The 23,662-nt window shown below is 44.5% G+C and overlaps 1 protein-coding gene across 2 annotated transcripts in view; it reads right to left on the bottom strand.

The window, feature by feature from the left end:
• The window catches only part of LOC137325294 (ras-related protein Rab-3B), a 125,300-nt gene that overhangs the window by 10,828 nt on the left and 90,810 nt on the right, over nt 1-23,662 (bottom strand). For both annotated transcript variants that reach the window (XM_067990217.1, XM_067990218.1), the window contains exon 3: nt 18,221-18,339. In XM_067990217.1, the coding sequence (XP_067846318.1) occupies nt 18,221-18,339 (119 nt within the window). The remainder of the gene's footprint in view (nt 1-18,220; nt 18,340-23,662) is intronic.

The following is a 23,662-nucleotide window of genomic DNA, read 5'->3' as shown; positions in this document are numbered from 1 at the left end:
AAATGAGATTACTACTGTGGTGTATAGCAATAGCAGTAAATGATAGAACCTGCTTCATTTCGCAACCTCTGACGTTACTCCGACTACAACACAAAAGATGACAAAACAAACACCACAATTGTCCAAGACAATTTTTTAAGTACTGGAACTGCCATCTTAAAATAAATGCTTTCTTGGGTAAGATGATGAAATAGATAGGGAATCGAGTGTTTAACCTATTTTAAGAACATAAGAACTGAAGAAATAGGGGCAGGAGTAGGCCACACGGCCCCTCGAGCCTGCTCCGCCAAGAAGATCATGACCTCAACTCCACTTTCCTGCCCGAACCACATATCCCTTGATTCCTTTAGAGTCCAAAAATCTATCGAACTCAGTCTTGAATATACTCAACGACTGAGCATCCACAGCCCTCTGGGGTAGGGAATTCCAAAGATTCGCCACCCTCCGAGTGAAGAAATTCCTCCTCATTTCAGTCCTAAATGGCCAACCCCTTATCCTGAGGCTATGCCCCTTAGTTCTAGATTCTCCAGCTTGGGGAAGCAGCCTCTCACCCTGTCAAGCCCTCTAAGAATTTCATATGTTTCAATGAGAGTCCCTCTCATTCTTCTAAACTCCAGAGAATATAGACCCATTCTACTCAATCTTTCCTCATAGGACAATCCTTTCATCGCAGGAATTAATTGAGTGAACCTTTCTTGCACCGCCTCCAAGGCAAGTATATCCTTCCTTGGGTAAGGAGACCAAAACTGTACACAGCACGCCAGGTGTACTCTTGTACTCCAAACCCCTTGCAATAAAAGCCAACATACCATTTGCCTTCCGAATTGCTTGCTGCAGCTGCATGTTAACTTTCATGTACAAGGATCCCCAAGTCTCTCTGAAGACCAACATTTAATAGTTTCTTACCATTTAAAAAATATTCTGTTTTTCTATTCTTCCTACCAAAGTGAATAACCTCACATTTCCCCACATTATACTCCATCTGCTACCTTCTTGCCCACTCGCCTAACCTGTCTATATCCCTTTGCAGACTCTTTGTGTCCTCCTCACAGCTTACTTTCCCACCTAGCTTTGTATCGTCAGCAAACTTGGATACATTACACTCGGTCCCTTCATCTAAGTCATTAATATACATTGTAAATAGCTGAAGCCCAAGCACTGATCCTTGAGGCATCCAACTAGTTACAACCTGCCAACCTGAAATTTTTTTTTTTTTTATTTGTTCATGGGATGTGGGTGTCGCTGGCAAGGCCAGCATTTATTGCCCATCCCTAATTGCCCTTGAGAAGGTGGTGGTGAGCCGCCTTCTTGAACCGCTGCAGTCCGTGTGGTGAAGGTTCTCCCACAGTGCTGTTAGGTAGGGAGTTCCAGGATTTAGACCCAGCGACAATGAAGGAACGGCGATATATTTCCAAGTCGGGATGGTGTGTGACTTGGAGGGGAACGTGCAGGTGGTGTTGTTCCCATGTGCCTGCTGCCCTTGTCCTTCTAGGTGGTAGAGGTCGGGGGTTTGGGAGGTGCTGTCGAAGAAGCCTTGGCGAGTTGCTGCAGTGCATCCTGTGGATGGTACACACTGCAGCCACTGTGCGCCGGTGGTGAAGGGAGTGAATGTTTAGGGTGCTGGATGGGGTGCCAATCAAATGGGATGCTTTGTCCTGGATGGTGTCGAGCTTCTTGAGTGTTGTTGGAGCTGCACTCATCCAGGCAAGTGGACAGTATTCCATCACACTCCTGACTTGTGCCTTGTAGATGGTGGAAAGTCTTTGGGGAGTCAGGAGGTGAGTCACTTGCTGCAGAATACCCAGCCTCTGACCTGCTCTTGCAGCCACAGTATTTATATGGCTGGTCCAGTTAAGTTTCTGGTCAATGGTGACCCCCAGGATGTTGATGTCGGGGGATTTGGTGATGGTAATGCTGTTGAATGTCAAGGGCAGGTGGTTAGACTCTCTCTTGTTGGAGATGATCATTGCCTGGTACTTAACTGGCAAGTAACATTCGCGCCAGACATCAGCCCAAGCCTGGATGTTGTCCAGGTCTTGCTGCATGCGCGCACGGACTGCTTCATTGTCTGAGGGGTTGCGAATGGAACTGAACACTGTGCAATCATCAGCGAACATCCCCATTTCTGACCTTATGATGGAGGGATGGTCATTGATGAAGCAGCTGAAGATGGTTGGGCCTAGGACACTGCCCTGAGGAACTCCTGCAGCAATGTCCTGGGGCTGAGATGATTGGCCTCCAACAACCACTACCATCTTCCTTTGTGCTGGGTATGACTCCAGCCACTGGAGAGTTTTCCCCCTGATTCCCATTGACTTCAATTTTACTAGGGCTCCTTGGTGCCACACTTGGTCAAATGCTGCCTTGATGTCAAGAGCAGTCACTCTCACCTCACCTTTGGAATTCAGGTCTTTTGTCCATGTTTGGACCAAGGCTGTAATGAGGTCTGGAGCCGGGTGGTCCTGGCGGAACCCAAACTGAGCATCGGTGAGCAGGTTATTGGTGAGTAAGTGCCGCTTGATAGCACTGTCAATGATATCTTCCATCACTTTGCTGATGATTGAGAGTAGACTGATGGGGCAGTAATTGGCCGGATTGGATTTGTCCTGCTTTTTGTGGACAGGACATACTTGGGCAATTTTCCACTTTGTCGGGTAGATGCCAGTGTTGTAGCTGTACTGGGACAGTTTGGCTAGAGGCGCAGCTAATTCTGGAGCACAAGTCTTCAGCAGTACAGCCGGGATGTTGTCGGGGCCCATAGCCTTTGCTGTATCCAGTGCACTCAGCTGTTTCTTGATATCATGTGGAGTGAATCGAATTGGCTGAAGACTGGCTTCTCTGATGGTGGGGATATCGGGAGGAGGCTGAGATGAATCATTCACTCTGCACTTCTGGCTGAAGATGGTTGCAAACGCTTCAGCCTTGTCTTTTGCACTCACGTGCTGGACTCTGCCATCATTGAGGATGGGGATGTTTACAGAGCCTCCTCCTCCTGTTAGTTGTTTAATTGTCCACCACCATTCACGACTGGATGTGGCAGGACTGCAGAGCTTTGATCTGATCCTTTGGTTGTGGAATCGCTTAGCTCTGTCTATAGCATGTTGCTTCCGCTGTTTAGCATGCATGTAGTCTTGAGTTGTAGCTTCACCAGGTTGGCACCTCATTTTTAGGTACGCCTGGTGCTGCTCCTGGCATGCTCTTCTACACTCCTCATTGAACCAGGGTTGATCCCCTGGCTTGTTGGTAACGGTAGAGTGAGGAATATGCCGGGCCATGAGGTTACAGATTGTGCTGGAAACAGTTCTGCTGCTGCTGATGGCCCACAGCACCTCATGGATGCCCAGTTTTGAGCTGCAAGATCTGTTCTGAATCTATCCCATTTAGCACGGTGGTAGTGCCACACAACACGTTGGATGGCATCCTCAGTGTGAAGACGGGACTTCGTCTCCACGAGGACTGTGCGGCGGTCACTCCTACCAATGCTGTCATGGACAGATGCATCTGCGACCGGTAGATTGGTGAGGACGAGGTCAAGTAGGTTTTTCCCTCATGTTGGTTCGCTCACCACCTGCCGCAGGCCCAGTCTAGCAGCTATGTCCTTCAGGACTCGGCCAGCTCGGTGCTACCGAGCCACTCTTGGTGATGGACATTGAAGTTCCCCACCCAGAGTACATTCTGTGCCCTTGCTACCCTCAGTGCTTCCTCCAAGTGGTGCTCAACATTGAGGAAGACTGATTCATCAGCTGAAGGAGGGCGATAGGTGGTAATCAGCCCATGTTTGACCTGATGCCATGAGATTTCATGGGGTCCAGAGTCAATGTTGAGGACTCCCAGGGCCACTCCCTCCTGACTGTATATCACTGTACCACCACCTCTGGTGGGTCTGACCTGCCGGTGGGACAGGACAGACCCAGGGATGGTGATGGAAGAGTCTGGGACGTTGGCTGAAAGGTATGATTCTGTGAGTATGGCTATGTCAGGCTGTTGCTTGACTAGTCTGTGGGACAGCTCTCCCAATTTTGGCACAAGTCCCAACATGTTAGTGAGGAAGACTTTGCAGGGTCGACTGGGCTTGGTTTGCCTTTGTCGTGTCTGGTGCCTAGTGGTCCGATGCCGGGTCGTCCGTCCCGTTTTATTCTTATTATGACTTTTTTTTAGCGAGACTGTACAACTGAGTGGCTTGCTAGGCCATTTCAGAGGGCAATTAAGAATCAACCACATTGCTGTGGGTCTGGAGTCACATTTAGGCCAGACCGGGTAAGGATGGCAGGTTTCCTTCCCAAAAGGACAGTAGTGAACCAGATGGGTTTTTACGACAATCTGGTAGTTTCATGGCCACCATTACTGAGACTAGTATTTTAATTCCAGATTTAATTTAATTAATTGAATTTAAATTCCCCAGCTGCCGTGGCGGGATTTGAACTCATGACTCTGGATTATTAGTCCAGGCCTCTGGATTACTAGTCCAGTAACATAACCATTATGCTACCGTAACCATATATAACCATATATTTATCCCTACTCTCTGTTTTCTGTCCGTTAACCAATCCTCTATCCGTGCTAATATATTACCCCAATCCCATGAGCCCTTATTTTGTCCAGTTAGCGCAGTTCTCAAGCTAAATTAAATAACTGGAGGGTAATTTTAACCAAACCCGTCTGGCAGAAAATTGACATAATCAGATTGGGTGCCTGTTTTACACACCTCCTGATTTTAAAATGGGAGGCCATTCTGATCGTGTCAGTTTTCCACAAGATGAGTTAGGTTGAGATTTACCCCCTGGCCTCTGTTGACTTTTATTTCCCCTCTCTTCACAATGTAGATGATTGTCCTTATTACAATTTTGGGTTTTACACTACACATTCTACTTGGATTCAGTGTCACTAATCACTCCCATTTCTGCAAGTGGACTGTGTATCCCCTATGATCTGGAGTGTGCTTTTACCTGTCTAATATCAAGGTAAACAATATCGAACAGGGAACCTCTGCTACTCTACAATGACTTATTGGAACGTGTCATGGGCCACTAAGTGATTCTCCTTGTCTTTGGTAGGTAGATTGAACACTCTCAAACTAAGATTCAGAGCTTCACAGCGTAGAAGGAGTCTATTCAGCCCATCACGTCTGTGCCGGCTCTTTGCCAGAATAATCCAAAACCAATCCCCCTGACTCAGTCTCTCCCATACCATCGGGCATGGTGACTTATCCACACTGAATTCTGCAATTTCTTTTCAGAACCAATTCTTTTCTACAGTTCGCTCTATTCATTGTTCAATATCCTCCTCTAGTACACCTATGTTCTCACTTCCACCATCATTTGTAAAAACCAATGCAAAATATTTATTTATTATCTACACCATACCGTCATCCTCCACAACCATGGATATGCTTATAAAACCCTTTACCATTTCCTGTGATATTATCACATTCCCTTTCAGCCCTTCTAATCTGCATTTGCAGCTCCCACTACATTTTTTATATTCCACATGAGTATCTTTAATATTGTTAACCCAAACTTTATTATATGCCTCTCTTTTATGTTTTGTTTTAATCTCTATACTTATTGATGAAACTCTATACTTTGATGCACCCCGTTTGCACCTTATAGGAGTATATTTTATATATTTTATGCTTTTCATATTTGAACCGTGGCTGCAGTGTGTACCATCCACAGGATGCACTGCAGCAACTCGCCAAGGCTTCGTCGACAGCACCTCCCAAACCCCCGACCTCTACCACGTAGAAGGACAAGAGCAGCAGGTGCATGGGAACACCACCACCTGCACGTTCCCCTCCAAGTCACACACCATCCCAACTTGGAACTATATCGCCATTGCTTCATCATCACTGGGTCAAAATCCTGGATCTCCCTCCCTAACAGTACTGTGGGAGAACCTTCAGCACACGGACTGCAGTGGTTCAAGAAGGCGGCTCATCACCACCTTCTCAAAGGCAACTAGGGATGGGCAATAAATGCTGGCCTTGCCAGCAATGCCCAATCCCATGAATGAATAAAAAAAAATTTCCTACTGCTGATCTGTTTGCTAACATTTCTGCCGATTTAATTTGGGCCAGATCCCTTTTTATGTCACTGCCCTTTTAAAGCCCAGCATCCTTACTTTAGACTCCTCATTATCCTTCTCTATTCTCACATTGAACCTAACTATGTTTTGGTCACTATTTCCCAATTGTTCTCCGAATCCTATCAGTTATTTGTTTTGCTTAATTTCCCAGAACTAAGTAAAGCAATGCTTTTTCCTTATATCTAAACACTATCCATATGGATTCTGTCTTAAAACAACTCCTAGGACATCCTTACATTCGTTTGCTGTGATAGAATCCTTCACTAACACTACTACCCTTCTTTCCCTGTCTATCTCTCTTAACAATGTTATAACCAGAAATAAGTTCTCAGTCTTGTGCAAACTTAAGTGACGTCTCCATTATAGCTAATATATTATATTCCTCCATAGTTATTAATGTGCCTACCTCTCCAACTTTGCGTTGAATGTTTTGAGCATTTGCGTACATACCATTTAATCCTGACCTCAATTTTTGGAACACTGATCCTTATTCTTTTTCCTGGTTTTCTGTTTTAATTTTTTGATATCCTTTGCCCTTTCTATAATCGTGTTTTTATCTCTCACTATCTCATAGCCTATTTCTTTCCCTTTCTCCTCTGATAGTTATTTCAGTTGAGCCTTCTGCTTCTATTGCATACAACAGGTAAACAAACAACAAAAAAATTTGCATTTACATAGCCTTTAACGAAGAAAAACGTCCCAAGGCGCTTCACAGAGACAAAATGGACACTGAGCCAAAGATGCAGATATTACAATGGGTTACCAAAAGCTTGGCGAAAAGAAGTGGGTTTTAAGGAGAATCTTAAAGGAGGAGGGGTTGGTGGAATGGCAGTGGGGTTTATGGAGGGGGCCTAGACAACTGAAGGCACAGCTGCCAATGGTGGGGCAAAGAGAGGGGGATGCACAAAGGCCAGAGCCAGAGGAACAGAGAGTTTGGGAAAAGTGAATTGTAGAGCTGAAGGAGATTACAGAGAAATGGAGGGGTAAGGCCATGCGTGATTTGAACACGAGGATGAGATTTTTAAATTGGAGGTGTTATGGGACTGGGAGCCAATGTAGGTCAGTGAGCGCACTGCGGTAATGGTGAACGGGATAGGATACGTGCAGCAGAGTTTTGGATGGCTGAAGTTTACAGAGTGTGGAGAATAGGAGGTCATCCAAGAGAGCATTGGAATAATCAAGTCTGGAGGTGACAAAGGCATGGATGAGGGTTTCACTTGCAGATTGGCTGAGGCAGGAGCAGAGGTAGGCAATGTTATGAAGGTGGAGGTAGGAGGTCTTTGTGATGGAAAGTATTTGGGGTAGAAAGCTCAGCTTGGGGTCATATAGGATGCCGAGATTGTTTGGCAGAAACCAGACCTAGATCCATATTAATTGACCTTTGCTTGCCTGAACGAAACACACATTTCTGTACTTGCAGAAACAGCCAACAGAAGCCATAATTAACCCTGTGTGTACTGTTGTTGGTAATAAGGAATTCAAATCAATAATTTAATACACACAAAAAAATACATTTTGTCATCGTCCTAAATCTGAAAAGATTTCTCTTTCATTTGGGTTGATTTTTAATGTTTAATTTTAAAAACTGAGCATTTTTGGTAAATTTTGCAGTTGTTGAAGGGAAGAATTATTAATGCTGGGGAATGGAACATTCTGCACTCGAGGTCATGTCAAGTCAGATTTAATGCGGGGTAAAGTTGCTACCACAACAGTATTTCATAATCTCAAACTCAGAGCAGCATTGCCTAGTATAACATTTCCACTCCCAACACCAGCCTTCCTTTTGGCCAATTTAATGCTGATTTAAACCATATTATGCGCAGTCATGTCCTGTGGACTCATGAATACTTGAAACTGTTGAGGCTGCACAACTTCAAATCAGAACGTTACGAGCAGTTGAGAGGAGATGTTCATTCTTTCAGTTACTAAATACAATTTATAACCAGACCTTTACTACTTTCTTTATTTCATGCTGCAGATGGTAATATTGAGGTAGGCAGGCTGTTGTCAACCTCTTATAGTTATCACATCGTCTCCTACGGATTTCTTCACCATTTCACTTTAACAACATAATTTTATCTTTGATTATTTAGGGTCAATTCCCTGGTCCCATGAGCTGGGAAAGTAGGAACACAACTGGTGCAGAGGGTGTTGGGAGAGTAATTCCCTGCAATTCCCTGCTTTTCTATTTTTAGTGAGCTTAAGTCCTTGTGCCCATTTCCTATGCGAGCCTTATTACAGCCACAGATTTAATGCAAAAATATTAAAAGAACAAACAACATATGCAGCAGCATTTGTGCTGGCTGTTCTCTTTTTTTCCTTTGTGTACCCATTTGGAAGAGAAACAAATGAACACCCATGGGCACAGGAAGACTTAAATGGCATTTGGAAAGGTTTTGGTGATGTTTACAGTACCTTTTTTACTGTGTTTTAAGAGTTCCTTTTCCATATTTTTGAAAAAATTGGCTGACATCCTTTCACCCCTTAAAGTAAGGTTATTTTTAAAGCACCTTAAGTACAGTATTTCATGGTTGCGGTGGTACAGGATAAAAGAAAGCATGCTAGACAGATCAGCAGGTCCCAGGCCATTTAGAAAATCCTAGCACACCCACCTGCCAGTGGCCCAGGACAACTGCCTCGGCTTGTTATAGGTCAGCAGGCCAGAGCTTTGTCATCTGCAGCAAGGACACCTGCAGCAAGTGTGCAACACAGGGACAGCACTTCCAATGGCTGGTAAGATCACCACTGTCCTGAATTGTTACGCCTATGGCTCATTCCTAACTAGTACTGCAATATCAGGTACTGTGCTACCCAAATATGTTTCAAGTAGGTACCTGATGTATTATTCAGCATGGCTGCAACTTTTATCTCCTACCCCACTGAACGCCAACTGTCACCACGTTGGTGCATTTCCCAAAGTGCAAGTGACACTGATCACTGCCACGCGTCTGCCTGAAGCCCTTGGAAGGTACGCATGTGACAAGCCTTTGAATTATATGTTGCACCTTTACCCTGCTGAGGTAGGGGCATCAATAAGATATGATGAAAGAGCTATAAGATTGAGTGAAGGCTGGGCATAGGCAAGCGGTTAATGTGGAGCAGGTTATATTCTGTGGCTTGTGTCATGTACCTGGTACATGGTACTGTTGGTTAGTCTTACCTGACCAGATTCCTTCAAGTGTGCTGTCATATCCCTTATCTGTTTCCAGGTATTGTTCTGTAGTCAGTGTTTAATCTGTTTTGCCATCTCTTGCCAGGCATTCTGCACTGCCATCTCTGAAGTGACCCCTGAAGTGCCAAACAAGCAAAGCCCCCCAGTGGCAGACCCCCGGGGGGGGGGGGGGGGGGTCAGGGGGTCACGACCACCCAATTGTTTTGAGGTCAGCCAACACGGCTTTGGAGGACCACTTCCATCTCCCTCCCAGGAACATCTGTCACCCGTCATCAGCCACCAGGTTTGGCCTGAAAATCTGTGCACTTCCCGACTTGGCCTTCAAACTAGGTATGTCAGCATTCCCCAGTTCCCAGCTTGGTCCCCTTCCTGCCAGGTCAGCCAAATCTCATGTTAACTTCCCCCCCCCCACCAACAGTTGTCCAAACCTAGTTCCACCACTAAAGCCCCCTTGCACCCACTTCAATAGGATGTCAACCTCACTGTCCATCCATCAAACAAGGAGTGGGCAGCACCACCTTCTCCTCCCATTCCTGTCCCCACCCCAATCCCAATACAGCCTTCTGAAAACTTCTGCGTTTATTTTTGAGTCTTGAAAGAACTCCACTATTTTGTGCCCTATATGAAGCCACTTATCGTTAATGTTGAGATGAGTGTGAAAGTAACTTTATTCTATTGAGCTGTTGAGTTCTAACTCTAAACAGCTCTCTCTGAAAAGACACCGGCAGAGTGAACCATTGGGTGATAAACACTTTTGCATTTCTTTTTATTGCATCATTACCTTTAAGTGGCCGCATCCCTTTAGTTTTGAGCTGCAGACCTTTAAGGCTCCAGATTCCACAAACCTCCCTTCATTAAGTTACTTACACAAGGCTCAAGCTGCATAGGGAGCACGTTTAAATTACTTAAATAAACCAATCCAGCTCGAGTGCAATCCCACGACCATTTTAGATGTGTATACGCTTAAGATATCAGTACATCTTGGCATATGTATTTAAGTCAATTAATAATTAATACATAATAATGATGCAATAAAAATCATGCAAAAGTATTTATCATCAAATTGTTCATACAGATGGCAGCTTTTAAGATCTAAGAAGAGAGATCTATTTAGAACTAGAACTCCTCACAGCTCAATAACAATTCATTTTCACACTCATCCCTGCAGTCAATAGCACTAAACCATTTCTTAGCCATCCTGTTTACAAGTCTGGTGCTTAATAATCTTAACTCTTTTCATCCTAGTACAAACTATAGCTCTTAGTTTCTGATATATTAGATTGTTATTTGTTTTGTATCTTAACAGCAGTAAAATGAGTAAAAATTTCATCTTTTAAGACGAGTTTGTCTTCTGACAAAAGTCACCATAATTGGTCAGGGATCAATAATCTGGAACGATTCTCAAACACTATTACTCTCCCCTTATTCTTAATAATTGAATATTCTCAGTATTTGGAATGAGATGGCTGTGTTAGTTCTGCACCATCAGCAAATATTCTCCTTTGGTTACACCAAAGTCCAATAAGAGCTATGAATAAATTTATGGTGAGTAACACGTGATGCAAAACTCTTCAGTGGATGTTCAATAACAACTTCCATGTAATGAAACGCAGCAAGGTGCATTATAGGAAGAATGGTGATCAATGAACAGGAAGTTAGGGGAGGTGAATGAGACAGGCAATGCTCCAGAATTGCAAGTAAGTGGTCTTGGAGATGGTGGAGAATCCAGCTCCCTATTTCTACACTATGATCCCACCCAAAATGGGGCAGGATCACGGTGGGAAATGAGGGAAAATTTCCGGTGGTAAGGCCTACCACTGGCTCATCACCCAGACATGGATTTCCCTCTCCCTGCTCCTACTGGAACTATGACTGGCCACTCCTTTCCCACCCACCATAGGCCCCGGCACCTGGTGGTAATGGCCCTAAAGTCCCCCTATAGGAGGGCCTTGTAGTGGCCTCGTATCCCTCCAATCCAGCCCCCACTGTTATTCCTCGGTAGGCAATGGCATCTGCTGGGGCCTACTAGGTTGCCGATTTCCTGATCTTCAGGGCTCTTCTTTTAACTGCCCAGTCACCTTTTCTCAGCAGTGGCAGATTCCTTCTTAATGTCGGGAATCCTGTCAGGAGCCTACAGTGCATGCAAAATGACCCCTGTCCCAGGGAGAGGGTCAAGATTGGGACAGAGTATCATCTCAAAGCACTTCACATACAATAAGTTACTTTGGAGTGTAAACGCATTCCATCCTGGAATTTATCCCTGACACGCTGATGTATTAATTTGCATACCACGAGAATTGGTGAATCATAGGCTCGGAATCTGCATAGAATCATGGAATGATACAGCACAGAAGACGGTCATTCCGCCCATTGTGCCTGTGCCAGCTCTTTGAAAGAGCTATCCAATTAGTCCCACTCCCCTGCCCTTTCCCCATAGCCCTGCAAATTTTTCCCCTTCAAGTATTTACCCAATTCTCTTTTGAAAGTTATTATTGAATCTGCTTTCACCACCCTTTCAGGCAATAATTCCTGATCATAACAACTCTTATTTACTCTTCTCACCTCTGGGGTTCTAGAGTGAATTACCTCAATCTGTGACCTCTGGTTATTGACCCTTCAGCCACTGGAAACAATTTCCCCTCATTTACTCTATCAAAACCCTTCATGATTTTGAACTTCTATTAAATCTCCCCTTAACCTTCTCTGCTCTAAGGAGAACAATCCCAGCTTCTTTAATCCTGCCACGTAACTGAAGTCCCGCATCCCTTGTACTATTCTAGTAAATCTCCTCTGCACCCTTTCTAAGGCCTTGACATCTTTCCTAAAGTGTGGTGCCCAGAATTGAACACGATACTCCAGCTGGGGCCTAACCAGTGATTTGTAAAGATTTAGCATAACTTCTTTGTTTTTATATTCTATGGGCGTTATTTTAGCACCCACTATCGGGTGCGTTCCTGGCGGGGGGGCTCCGAAAATCGGAGAATCCCGGAGCGGGAACGGAGCCCGCCCCAAACCCGCGCACTTCCGGGTTCCCCACTGACGTGCCAACGTGCGCGTGCAGCCCCCGCTGGTGGGAATCCCGCAGGCAATTAAAGCCAGCGGGATGCCACTTGAAAGTATTTATTTAGGTATTTCAGGTCATTTACAGACCTGATTAAGGGAATATTTTAGGAGGGGTGGGATTTTAGAGCAAACTGGGACTGTTTCCCACACTGGGGGAAACACTCCCAGGTCAAATGGACGTGTTGCAGCTGTCAGCCTGTGGCAGCTGCAAAGGTCCATTTGACAGGTGAGGGGGGGGGGGGGGAGACCCTCACCCATTGCAGGAGGCCACTCTGTCACTTGGGCCAAAGTTTGGCCTCCACCACCCTCCTCCTGACAGTCAAAGTCACCAACCTGCACACTCACCCCGGGGTCCGGAGACATGTACCTACCTTGCGGACCCCCTCAGATGTACATTTTGCGGATGGGGGCCGCCGTAGCTGCAGTCATGACCTCCTCGGAGGGCGAACAGCATCACCAGCCTCACCAGCCACGCCGTCCACCTCTGACACGTGGAGCTCCACAACAGAGTGCTGTGACACATCCACCTGTACAGCAGGAGGGAGGGTTACCGCAGAGAGAGATGCATCGCAGAGGGCACTACCCTCGCCACAGGGTCTACAGATCGAGGCTCAGCCTCCTGGACCTCTCTGAGCAGCAGTGCACACGGAGGCTCAGAGTCATTCGACATGTAGTCGTGGACATCTGCAGCCTCTTTCATGCCGAGCTGCTCCTGGCTGGCCCGAGCACCATCTTCTTACCTGTCGCTGTCAAAGTCACCACTGCCCTCAACAACTTCTCCTCCGCATCCTTCCAGGGTGCAACCGGGGACATCGCCGATGTCTCTCAGTCGTCTGCGCAAAAAAGCCCTGCAAATACACCAACACCCACTCTGCAGTGACACAATGGGTGGCATCAGTTGTGGGTCCTCGTAGTGATCCTCAGGAGAGGGCATTATTGCACAAACCAGATAGGATTCACGAAGACATGGCAGTAGTGGTGTCAATATAATATGTAATGTGAGTTGTTCAGAAATTCAATATAAGTAACACCCATGACAAACCCTCAGACACCCTTGTGCATCCCCTTCATGCTCACGACACGTTTGCCTTAAGCTGCCTACTGCACATATGTGATGCATGCCCTGTGGCTGCAGCACAGGTAGTGGCGGGTTGAGTGAGGCTGGCCGTGAAAGAGATGCACGAGAGGGTGAGTATGAGAGAGAGCCATGAGATTGTATGAGGATTGGGTTGAGTGGTAGTGGCGGGATGAGTACTGGCGAGGTGAGTGGGTGCAGGTAAGATGAGGATGAGGTTTGAGTGGGTATGAGGGGTGATGTGACAGAGTAGTGTTGGCAGTGCCGAAGGAGATGTGGGGTGGGGGCAGTGATGTGGCAGACGGAGTGTAGGGGAAAGACTACGTGTACTCACTTTGGCTGACCTACTGAGGTCATTGGAGCGCCTCCTGCACTGTATGCAGGTGGGCGATATGTTGGTTGCGCTGGTGACCTCCTCTGCCACCTCGAGCCAGGCCTTCCTGGTGGCAGAGGCAGGCCGCTTCCTCCTGCACGCCGGGAGGAAGATCTCTGTCCTCCCCCTCCTCCTCACCCCATGTATTGATACCTGGAGTGAGGCATCATTAAACTGGGAGCAGCCTCCCCCCGGGGCTGCTCCATGCTGTAATTTTTTCTATTTGTTGCAGCATCTGTCAGTGGAGGACTGCCCCTTTAAATAGAGCTCCTCCAGCTGACAGATCTTACTGCGCATGCGCAGCCCGCCCGACGCGCAGATCAGCAGTGGGGAACCCGGAGGAGCAGGTAAGTGGATCCAATTAGTGGATTGGATGCTACGATCGCGCGGGAAGCTGACTAATGATAGCCCCCTCCGCCGAGAACCCGCAGCCCTGCTAACATTGAGCCCTATGTCTCTGTTTATAAAGGCAAGGATCCCATATGCTTTTTTAACAGCCTTCTCAACTTGTCCTGCCACCTTCAAAGATTTGTGTACGTATACCCCCAGGTCTCACTGTTCCTGCACCCTCTTTAAAATTGTACCATTTAGTTTATATTGCCTCTTCGCATTATTCCTACCAAAATACATCACTTCACACTTCTCCGCGTTAAGTTTCATCTGCCATGTGTCTGCCCATTTCACCAGTCTGCCTATGTCCTTCTGAAGCCTGTTACTATCCTCCTCACTGTTTAGTACATTTCCGAGTTTCATGTCATCTGCAAACTTTGAAATTATGCCCTGTATAGAAACATAGAAAATAGGAGCAAGAGTAGGCCATTTGGCCCTTCGCGCCTGCTTCGCCATTCAACATGATCATGGCTGCTCGTCTAACTCAGTACCCTGTTCCTGCTTTTTCCCCATATACCTTGATCCCTTTAGCATTAAGAAATATATCTATCTCCATCTTGAATACATCTAATGAATTGGCCTCCACAGCCTTCTGTGGTATAGAATTCCACAGGTTCATCACCCTCTGAGTGAAGAAATTTCTCCTCATCTCGGTTCTATATGGCATACCCCGTATCCTGAGACTGTGACCCCTGGTTCTGGACTCCCCAGCCATCGGGAACATCCTCCCTGCATCTAGTCTGTCTAGTCCTGTTAGAATTTTATATGTTTCGATGAGATCACCTCTCATTCTTCTAAACTATAGTGAATATAGGCCTAGTCGACCCAATCTCTCCTCATACCCAAGTCCAGGTCATTAATATATATCAAAAAGAGCAGTGGTCCTAATACCGACCCCTAGGGAACACCACTGGATACTTCCCTCCAGTCTGAAAAATAACTGTTCACCACTACTCTCTGCTTTCTGTCCCTTTGCCAATTTTGTACCCATGCTGCTACTGTCCCTTTAATCCCATGGGCTTCAATTTTGCTAACAAGTCTATTATGCTGTACTTTATCAAATGCCTTTTGAAAGTCCATATACACAACATCAACCGCAGTACCCTCATCAACCATCTCCTTTCCTTCATCAAAGAACTCAATCAATTTAGTCAAACAGATTTGTCTTTAACAAATCCATGCTGGCTGTCATTTATTAACCCATATTTTTCCAAGTGACAATTAATTTTGTCTTGGATTATTGTCTCTAAAAGCTCCCCCACCACAGATGTTAGGCTGACTGGCCTGTAGTTGCTGGGTTTTGAACAGGGGTGTAACATTTGCAATCCTCCAGTCCTCTGGCACTGCTCCCATATCTAAGGAGGATTGGAAGATTGTGGCAAGAGCCTCTGCTATCTCCACTCTTACTTTCCACGGCAACCTAGGATGCATCCCATCTGGACCGGGTGACTTTTCTACTTTGAGCGCATGCCAACCTTTTAAGTACCTCTTCTTTATTTTTATCCTTTCCAATTTCTCTGCTACCTCCTCCTTTACTGTGACTATGGCAGCATCCTCTTCTTTAGTGAATACAGACGCAAAGTATTCATTTATTACCTCAGCCATGCCATCTACCTCCATAAATATATGACCTTTTTAGTCTCTAATCAGCCCCACCCTTCCTTTGACTATCCTTTTACTATTTATATGTTTATAAATAATGCATACAGTGTTACCACAAGTTAGAAATGCTAGCAGGTAAATCAGCCATCTTCTTTTTCATAGTTACTTTCAAGATAAATGTATTTCAGAGTGGATGAATACTGGGATATTTCCCCTAACACTTGGATTTTCTAATTCGTAAATGGTGACATTAGGCAAATCATAGGCCATTAATTTGCATATGGTGTTACCACGAGTTAGAATTACTAGCAGGTAAATCCGCCTTCTTTTTCATAGTAAGTTTCAGGAAAACAAGACTAACAGGAGACCTGATAAAGGTCTTTGAAATGACGAAGGGTTTTGATAGGGCGGATGTGGAGAAACTGTTTCCACTTGTAGGTGAGTCCACAACAAGAGGGCATAAATATAAGACAGCCACTAACAGATCAAATAAAGAATTTAGGTGGAATTTCTTTACACAGAGAGTGGTAGGAATGTGAATCTTACTGCCACATGGAGTGGCTGTAGCAGATAGCATTGATGCATTTACGGGGAAGCTTGCTGCATACATGAGGGAAAATGGAATAAAGGGATATGTGTGCAGGGTGGGAAGATATAATTAGTGGGAGGAGGCTCATGTGGAGTATAAACATCAGCATAGACCAGTTGGGTTGAATGGCCTGTTTCTGTGCTGTAGATCCTATATAATTCTATGCAGTGACTACTGTTATGTAAGCAAAAACATGATGTAATTTAATCAGTTCTTCTATTAGTTCAATGGCTCTTCATCCTACCTCGTGGACTGAAATGGTGATATTCATGGAGGGAAATCAATAACAAAAATTAGGAAATCTGTTGCAGCATGATTTTCCTTCTCCCTGTGAATGTATTGAGTGTTATAATATCTCCGGGGCAGATTTGATTGACCAAATAACCTGTTCCTGTGCTTTTCACACTCCAAGATTTTATAAGATGTTCAACACACAATTAATCACAATTGTAGCATGAGTGTATATATTGCTATTTATAATATAGATGAGGGAAAAACAGCATCTTAATTGGCCAGAAAATAAACCTAAAAGTCAATGGTTGTAAATCACAATGATATATCAGCAGTTAATTGCCAGATCTGAATGACCATAATCACAAACACCATTAATTTCGCTTTCTGCTGATATGGATTTTTACAAATAGACTGAACGTGATTTTCGCAAAAAATGACCTTCGCCATCTCCACACCGGAACCACCACACCAACAGTTCAGAGGATCAATTAAATGGGCGTAAGGAAAGACTGCACCTGGAGCTTCCTGGTAAGATAGAAGGGACAACCTGCAGGGTGGGCTCAGGGACTCGAGCAGCAAGTTCTCAGCAGGGGTGGTGTTCAGCTCCTTACCTTCAACTTCAGGTAAAAAATCTTTAAGGAACTACCAAGAAATTCCTCAAACTGTTTATTTAAAAGAAATGACTGTAATAGTTTATTCCAATAAATTTGATTGTCAGTCACTTATTAAAGGAAACATTTTTTTAAGCAGCACATTATGATGATCTGGGATTCACTGCCTGAAAGGGTGGTGGAAGCAGATTCAAGAGTAACTTTCAAAAGAGAATTGGATAAGTACTGGAAGAGAAAAAAATTATAGGGCTATGGGGAAAGAGCAGGGTAATGGTACTAATTGGATAGCTCTTTCAAAAAGCCGGCACAGGCACGATGGGCCAAATGGCCTCCTTCTGTGCTGTACCATACTGTGATATTATGATACTATGAAAGCAACAACTTTATTCAATCTACACATAATCAGGTGGAGAGAAACAAAACTAAATCATTGGACCCCCTGAATAATTTTCCTCTTCCTTCCCTAATATGCTGAGACCAATTGTGTTGTTCTTACAACTATCCCGGGTGATATTAGCTAACTCAGGACAGACCTTTTTGGTTTGTCTGCTCAGCATCATGCTGGTTGATGCATTTAACCACTGACCACTGAGTTTTCTGTTTGAATCATTGATACAGCACAGAAGAAGGCCATTTGGCCCATCGTGCCTGTGCCGGCTCGTTGAAAGAGCTATCCAATTAGTCCCATTCCCCTGCCCTTTCCTCATAGCCCTCCAAATTTTTCCCCTTCAAGTATTTATCCAATTCCATTTTGAAAGTTATTATTGAACCTGCTTCCACCATCCTTTCAGGCAGTGCATTCCACATCATAATAAGTCACTGCGTAAAAAATTTCTCCTCATCTTGCCTCTGGTTCCTTTGCCAATTACCTTAAATCTGTGTCCTCCGGTTACCGACCCTTCTGCTATTTGTCATCAGGAATGATGTATAAGAAAACGTAAGGGAGGGATGGAGGGAATTGTTTAAAAAAGTGAACATGAGTGAATGCATTGACAGAAGAGAGGGAAAAAATACAGCTTGAACTCACCAGTCCTGCACTGCATTAAAGGATTCTTCATTGGCGATGTCATACATAAGTATGAAGCCCATGGCTCCTCTGTAGTAAGCAGTAGTAATGGTTCTATATCGCTCTTGACCAGCTGTGTCCTGTAAAAGAAACCTGTGTGTTAATGCGGAATAATGTGGTTTACTGTTGAATACTGGGACAAAAGACAGACTTTGAGTTCCTCACTATTTTAAAGATCACAGTTAATATAAAGCAACAACTGATCAAGCAAAGTGATTTAGATTGAAGTGGTTTAGTCAAATTGATAAACGTAGTCCATGACTGCTTCGTAACTCCATGCATCAGGGAATCTACAAGAGGCAGCTCTCAGCTCAATTTGGTAATGGTAAGTGACTCTGATAGCATGGAGGAAATGGAAATCGAAACACCTCCAGGAACCATAACATGACTGAGTTTAATATGATTTGGGATTCAACACTGTCTTGGGTCAACACTCAAGTGCACAATTTTAAAAAGTTGAATTAGAAGACATGAGGAAACAACTAAAGCACATTGACTGGGTAAATTGTTTGCTAATACCTCAGTTCAGAGCAAATGAAATATCATAGAATGGTTACAGCACAGAAGGAGGCCATTCAGCCCATCGAGCCCGTGCCGGCGCTTTGTAAGAGCAATCCAGTTAGTCCCATTCCCCCGCTCTTTCCCCGTAACCCTACAATTTTTTTCCCTTCAAGTATTTATCCAGTTCCTTTTTGAAAGCCACGATTGAATCCGCTTCCACCACCCTGTCAGGCAGCGCATTCCAGATCATAACTACTCGTTGCGTAAAATAGTTTTTCCTCATGTCGCCTTTTGTTCTTTTGCCAATCACCTTAAATCTGAGTCCTCTGGTTCTCAAACCTTTCGCCAATGGGAACAGTTTCTTTTTATTTACTTTATCTAAACCCTTCATGATTTTGAACACTTCTATCAAATCTCCTCTTAACCTTCTCTACTCTAAGGAGAACAACCCCAGCTTCTCCAGTCTATCCACATAACTGAAGTCCCTCATCTCTGGAACCATTCTAGTAAATCTTTTCTTGACGCTCTCTAAGGTCTTCACATCCTTCCTAAAGTGTGGTGCCCAGAATTGGACACAATACTCCAGTGTTTTATAAAGGTTCAACATAACGTCCTTGCTTTTGTACTCTATGCCTCAATTTCTCAAGCCTAGGATCCTGTATGCTTTCTCAACTTGTCCTGCCACCTTCACATATACCCCCAGGTCTCTGTTCCTACACCTCCTTTAGAATTCTACCATTTCGTTTATATTGCTTCCTACCAAAATATATCACTTTGCTCTAAATTTCATCTACCATGTGTCCTCCCATTCCACCAGCCTTGTCCACTATGTCCTCTTGAAGTCTATCACTATCCTCCTCACTGTTTGCTACGCTTGCAAGTTTTGTGTCATCTGCAAATTTTAAAATTGTGTCCTGTACACCCAAGTCCAAGTCGTTAATATAGATCAAAAAAAGCAGTGGTCCTAGTACCAACCCCTGGTCATTAAAGATATACCGAGGAACATTTAGCACAACTAAGTAGCTAAGATTAGCAAGCACAGACTCAAAAATATGACCCTAAACGGATCAACAAAACAATTCAAGCGAAGTAAGGAAGAAAAATAAGCTTCACAAAGGCTGCAGAGAGAAGGCTGAAGGTGCTCACTGGGAAGAACACTAGAAACTTCAGAAGCATGTCAAATGGATGAGCAGAGGGCAAAGAGAGAATTCGAAATCCAATGGTAAGATATTGCTCTAATACTATAACAGCAGGACAGCCAGGAAAAGCCTTAAAGGATGTCGATAGGGATGAAAATTAGAACAAACATTCTGGACTCAATATTGATTTCAATAACTTCAGACTATAATCACTGCTCCCATTTTTATTTTTTTTATTTATTGGACTGCAGCTGCTGGTTATGGTTCTGCTGTTGCCATTCACAGCTTCTCTAGACCCATCTTTTATTTCTTAACTTGTCCCATTCCCACCCTCCTTGACTTGCGCCATCATCCCTTTTGTCATTTAATCACTTCTGCCCTCCACCCTATCACAGACCTTCTCTTTTGTTCTTTCCTCCCCTCCCTCCCCCCACTTTCCCTGGCTCTGTACTTGCTTAAAAACTTTAACTTTTTTTTTATTTGTTCATGGGATGTGGGCGTCACTGGCGAGGCCAGCATTTATTGCCCATCCCTAATTGCCCTTGAGAAGGTGGTGGTGAGCCGCCTTCTTGAACCGCTGCAGTCCGTGTGGTGAAGGTTCTCCCACAGTGCTGTTAGGTAGGGAGTTCCAGGATTTTGACCCAGCGACGATGAAGTAACGGCGATATATTTCCAAGTCGGGATGATGCGTGACTTGGAGGGGAACATGCAGGTGGTGTTGTTCCCATGTGCCTGCTGCCCTTGTCCTTCTAGGTGGTAGAGGTCGCGGGTTGGGGAGGTGCTGTCGAAGAAGCCTTGGCGAGTTGCTGCAGTGCATCCTGTGGATGGTACACACTGCAGCCACGGTGCGCCGGTGGTGAAGGGAGTGAATGTTTAGGGTGGTCGATGGGGTGCCAATCAAGCGGGCTGCCTTGTCCTGGATGGTGTCGAGCTTCTTGAGTGTTGTTGGAGCTGCGCTCATCCAGGCAAGTGGAGAGTATTCCATCACACTCCTGACTTGTGCCTTGTAGATGGTGGAAAGGCTTTAACATCTTCCACTTCTGACGAAAAGTCTTCGACCTGTAACGTTAACTCTGTTTCTTTCTCCAGAGATGCTGCCTCTCTTGCTGAGCTTTTCCAAATAATGTAGTTGCCATGGTTTCCACACCAAAGCGGGAAGTTTCCCATTTAGAGGTGATAGTTTTTATTGACAGCTCAGCAAGCCAATCTTTGACATAAAGAGCTGAGGCAAGCGTCAACAGTCATGGTTTTGTCTTTCTCTCTCTCTCTGTCTCTGTAAAAATGCAGCCTTAGTCAATTTTGAGTCTGAAACAATCAGAATCTTACTTCTGAAAGTTGGTGCCAGTCAGTCCAGAAATTAATGACTTGTAAAGTGAATTAGCCTACATCAAAGAGCAAAATCACATATTTTACTTTTTTTTATTATTTTGATGGTATGAAGAGCAATTTCCTACATTACTACAGTGACTACAAGTCAAAAGTACTTCATTGGCTGTAAAGCACTTTGGGACGTCCTGAGGTTGTGAAAGATGCTAAGTAAATGCAAGTTCTTGATAGCAAATTGATTGAAGCTCATTGAAAATGGTATGTGTGTTCATTCATATACTTCATGTGAAATAAACCAGCTTGTTGATCACAATTGGCATTGTCTCATATGTGTTTACTAGTCCACCTTCTGAAAGATAGGATATCGTACATGGTGGCACACAATGAGGGGTCTTAATGTTACAATCCCTGAGTCATACTATTGTTTAACTAGATATTGGGCAGTAAATATACTTTCCAGCTCCTATAGGACAAGGAGTCTGCTTACAGGCGTGACAGATGACAATGAACCCGAGATAATATCTAGCATAGACCTTAAATTTGTAACAACATCCGTCCTAAACATAGTGCCCAAAACCAGACACAGTATTCTAACTGTAGCCTAAGCAATGATTTGTATGGGTTTAGCATTACCTCTTTCCTTTCATACTCTATGGCCCTATTTATAAAACAACTTTATCAACTTGTCCTCCTATATTTAAAGATTTCTGTACCTGAACCTCTGTCTCTTTGTTCATCGACTCTTTTTAAAGTTTCACTATTTAGTGTATTTTCTCTTTATGTTTCCTCCTAAAATGTATCACCTCACATTAAATTTCTACTAACCTATGTCTTCCTTAAGTTCCTTACAGTCCTCCTCACAGTTAACCACACTCCCCATTTTTGTGTCCTCTGCAAATTTTGATATTGTGCCCCTTACATCCAAGTCCAGATTATTTATACATTGAGAACAGCAATGGTCCCAACACATCAGCTAACGAAGCACAGAACCTGGCACCTTCCTGGTGTGAATGGCTCAGTTCTACACTGGATATCAAAGTCACCAGCTATGTCAGCATGGGAGCCCTTTTGTTGACAATAAAGTGCTTCATAATCTTCTGTGCTGGATTCTGGGTTCATAGTGCACTTCACATCAGGACAATCAAACATGACAAAGGATAATGAGGTTTTCATCTCAATTCCCTGTTAAGAAAACTGTGAGATTTTGCTTCTAGTTCTAAGGAGAAGCAATATTATATATTTAATTTCCTTATCATGCCACCATGAAACTACAAAACCATTCCACAGAATCTGTTGTTACTTGGAAGGTGATTTTAAAACAACGCCCAAAACGGGCGCAAGTTAGCGGAGTGACTGCTCCACCTGCCCATTTGTGCTGGCTTGAGGCCCAAGTTATTTTGAAGCCTGGGCCTTATTACTATGGAACTGGCAAGTTCCAGGGTTGCAGCGCACCGGTTCTGGGAGGGATGAAAATTGGCCAGCTCTCAGTGGGGGTGGGGACACCAACCCGGGGGAACCTTGAACAAGCCAGACCACCCAAAAAATTTATGTTTCCTGGTCCGTTTTTTGAGCAACACAGAAACATAGAAAATAGGAGCAGGAGTAGGCCATTTGGCCCTTCGAGCCTGCTTCTCCATTCAATATGACCATGGCTGATCCTCTATCTCAATACCATATTCCCGCTCTCTCCCCATACCCCTTGATGTCTTCTGTGTCTAGAAATCTATCTATCTCCTTCTTAAATATATTCAGTGACTTGGCCTCCACAGCCTTCTGTGACAGAGAATTCCACAGGTTCACCACCCTCTAAATGAAGACATTTCTCCTCATGTCAGTCCTAAATGTCTTACCCCGTATTCTGAGACTGTGACCCCTCGTTTTGGACCCCCCAGCCAGGAGAAACATCCTCCCTGCATCCAGTCTGTCTAGCCCTGTCAGAATTTTATACGTTTCAATGAGATCCCCTCTCATTGGGCCGAGTCGACCCAATCTCTCCTCATACAACAGTCCTGCCATCCCAGGAATCACTCTGGTTGAACCTTCACTGCACTCCCTCTATGGCAAGTATATCCTTTCTTAGGTAAGGAGACCAAAACTGCACACCATACTCCAAGTGTGGTCTCACCAAGGTCCTGTATAACTATATCCTCCAAAGGTCCCTTAAAAGTCGCTGGTTAGGTTGTTCAACATCTGATACAACTGGGCGGTACATACATGGCACACACTCCATCCATTTGTGCCCGAGAATTGCAATCGGGATCCCATAACCAGAGTAGGGCCCCGATATGCATATTTAAGCAGCTCCCGCCCATTTTAGGCAGACATTTACGTGCCTTATGGGGGCATCTGAGGTGTCCCTATATTTTCAATTGCTGTCCACCTGCTTTTCAGGCAAGAAACAGGCGGTCGTGAGTTGAGAATCACCCCTTTGGTTTTG

This window comes from Heptranchias perlo, chromosome 9 (assembly GCF_035084215.1).
Source record: "Heptranchias perlo isolate sHepPer1 chromosome 9, sHepPer1.hap1, whole genome shotgun sequence".
Classification (NCBI taxonomy): Eukaryota; Metazoa; Chordata; class Chondrichthyes; order Hexanchiformes; family Hexanchidae; genus Heptranchias; species Heptranchias perlo.
The sequence above is the reverse complement of the archived record's forward strand: the minus strand, read 5'-3'. Positions and strand labels throughout refer to the sequence as shown.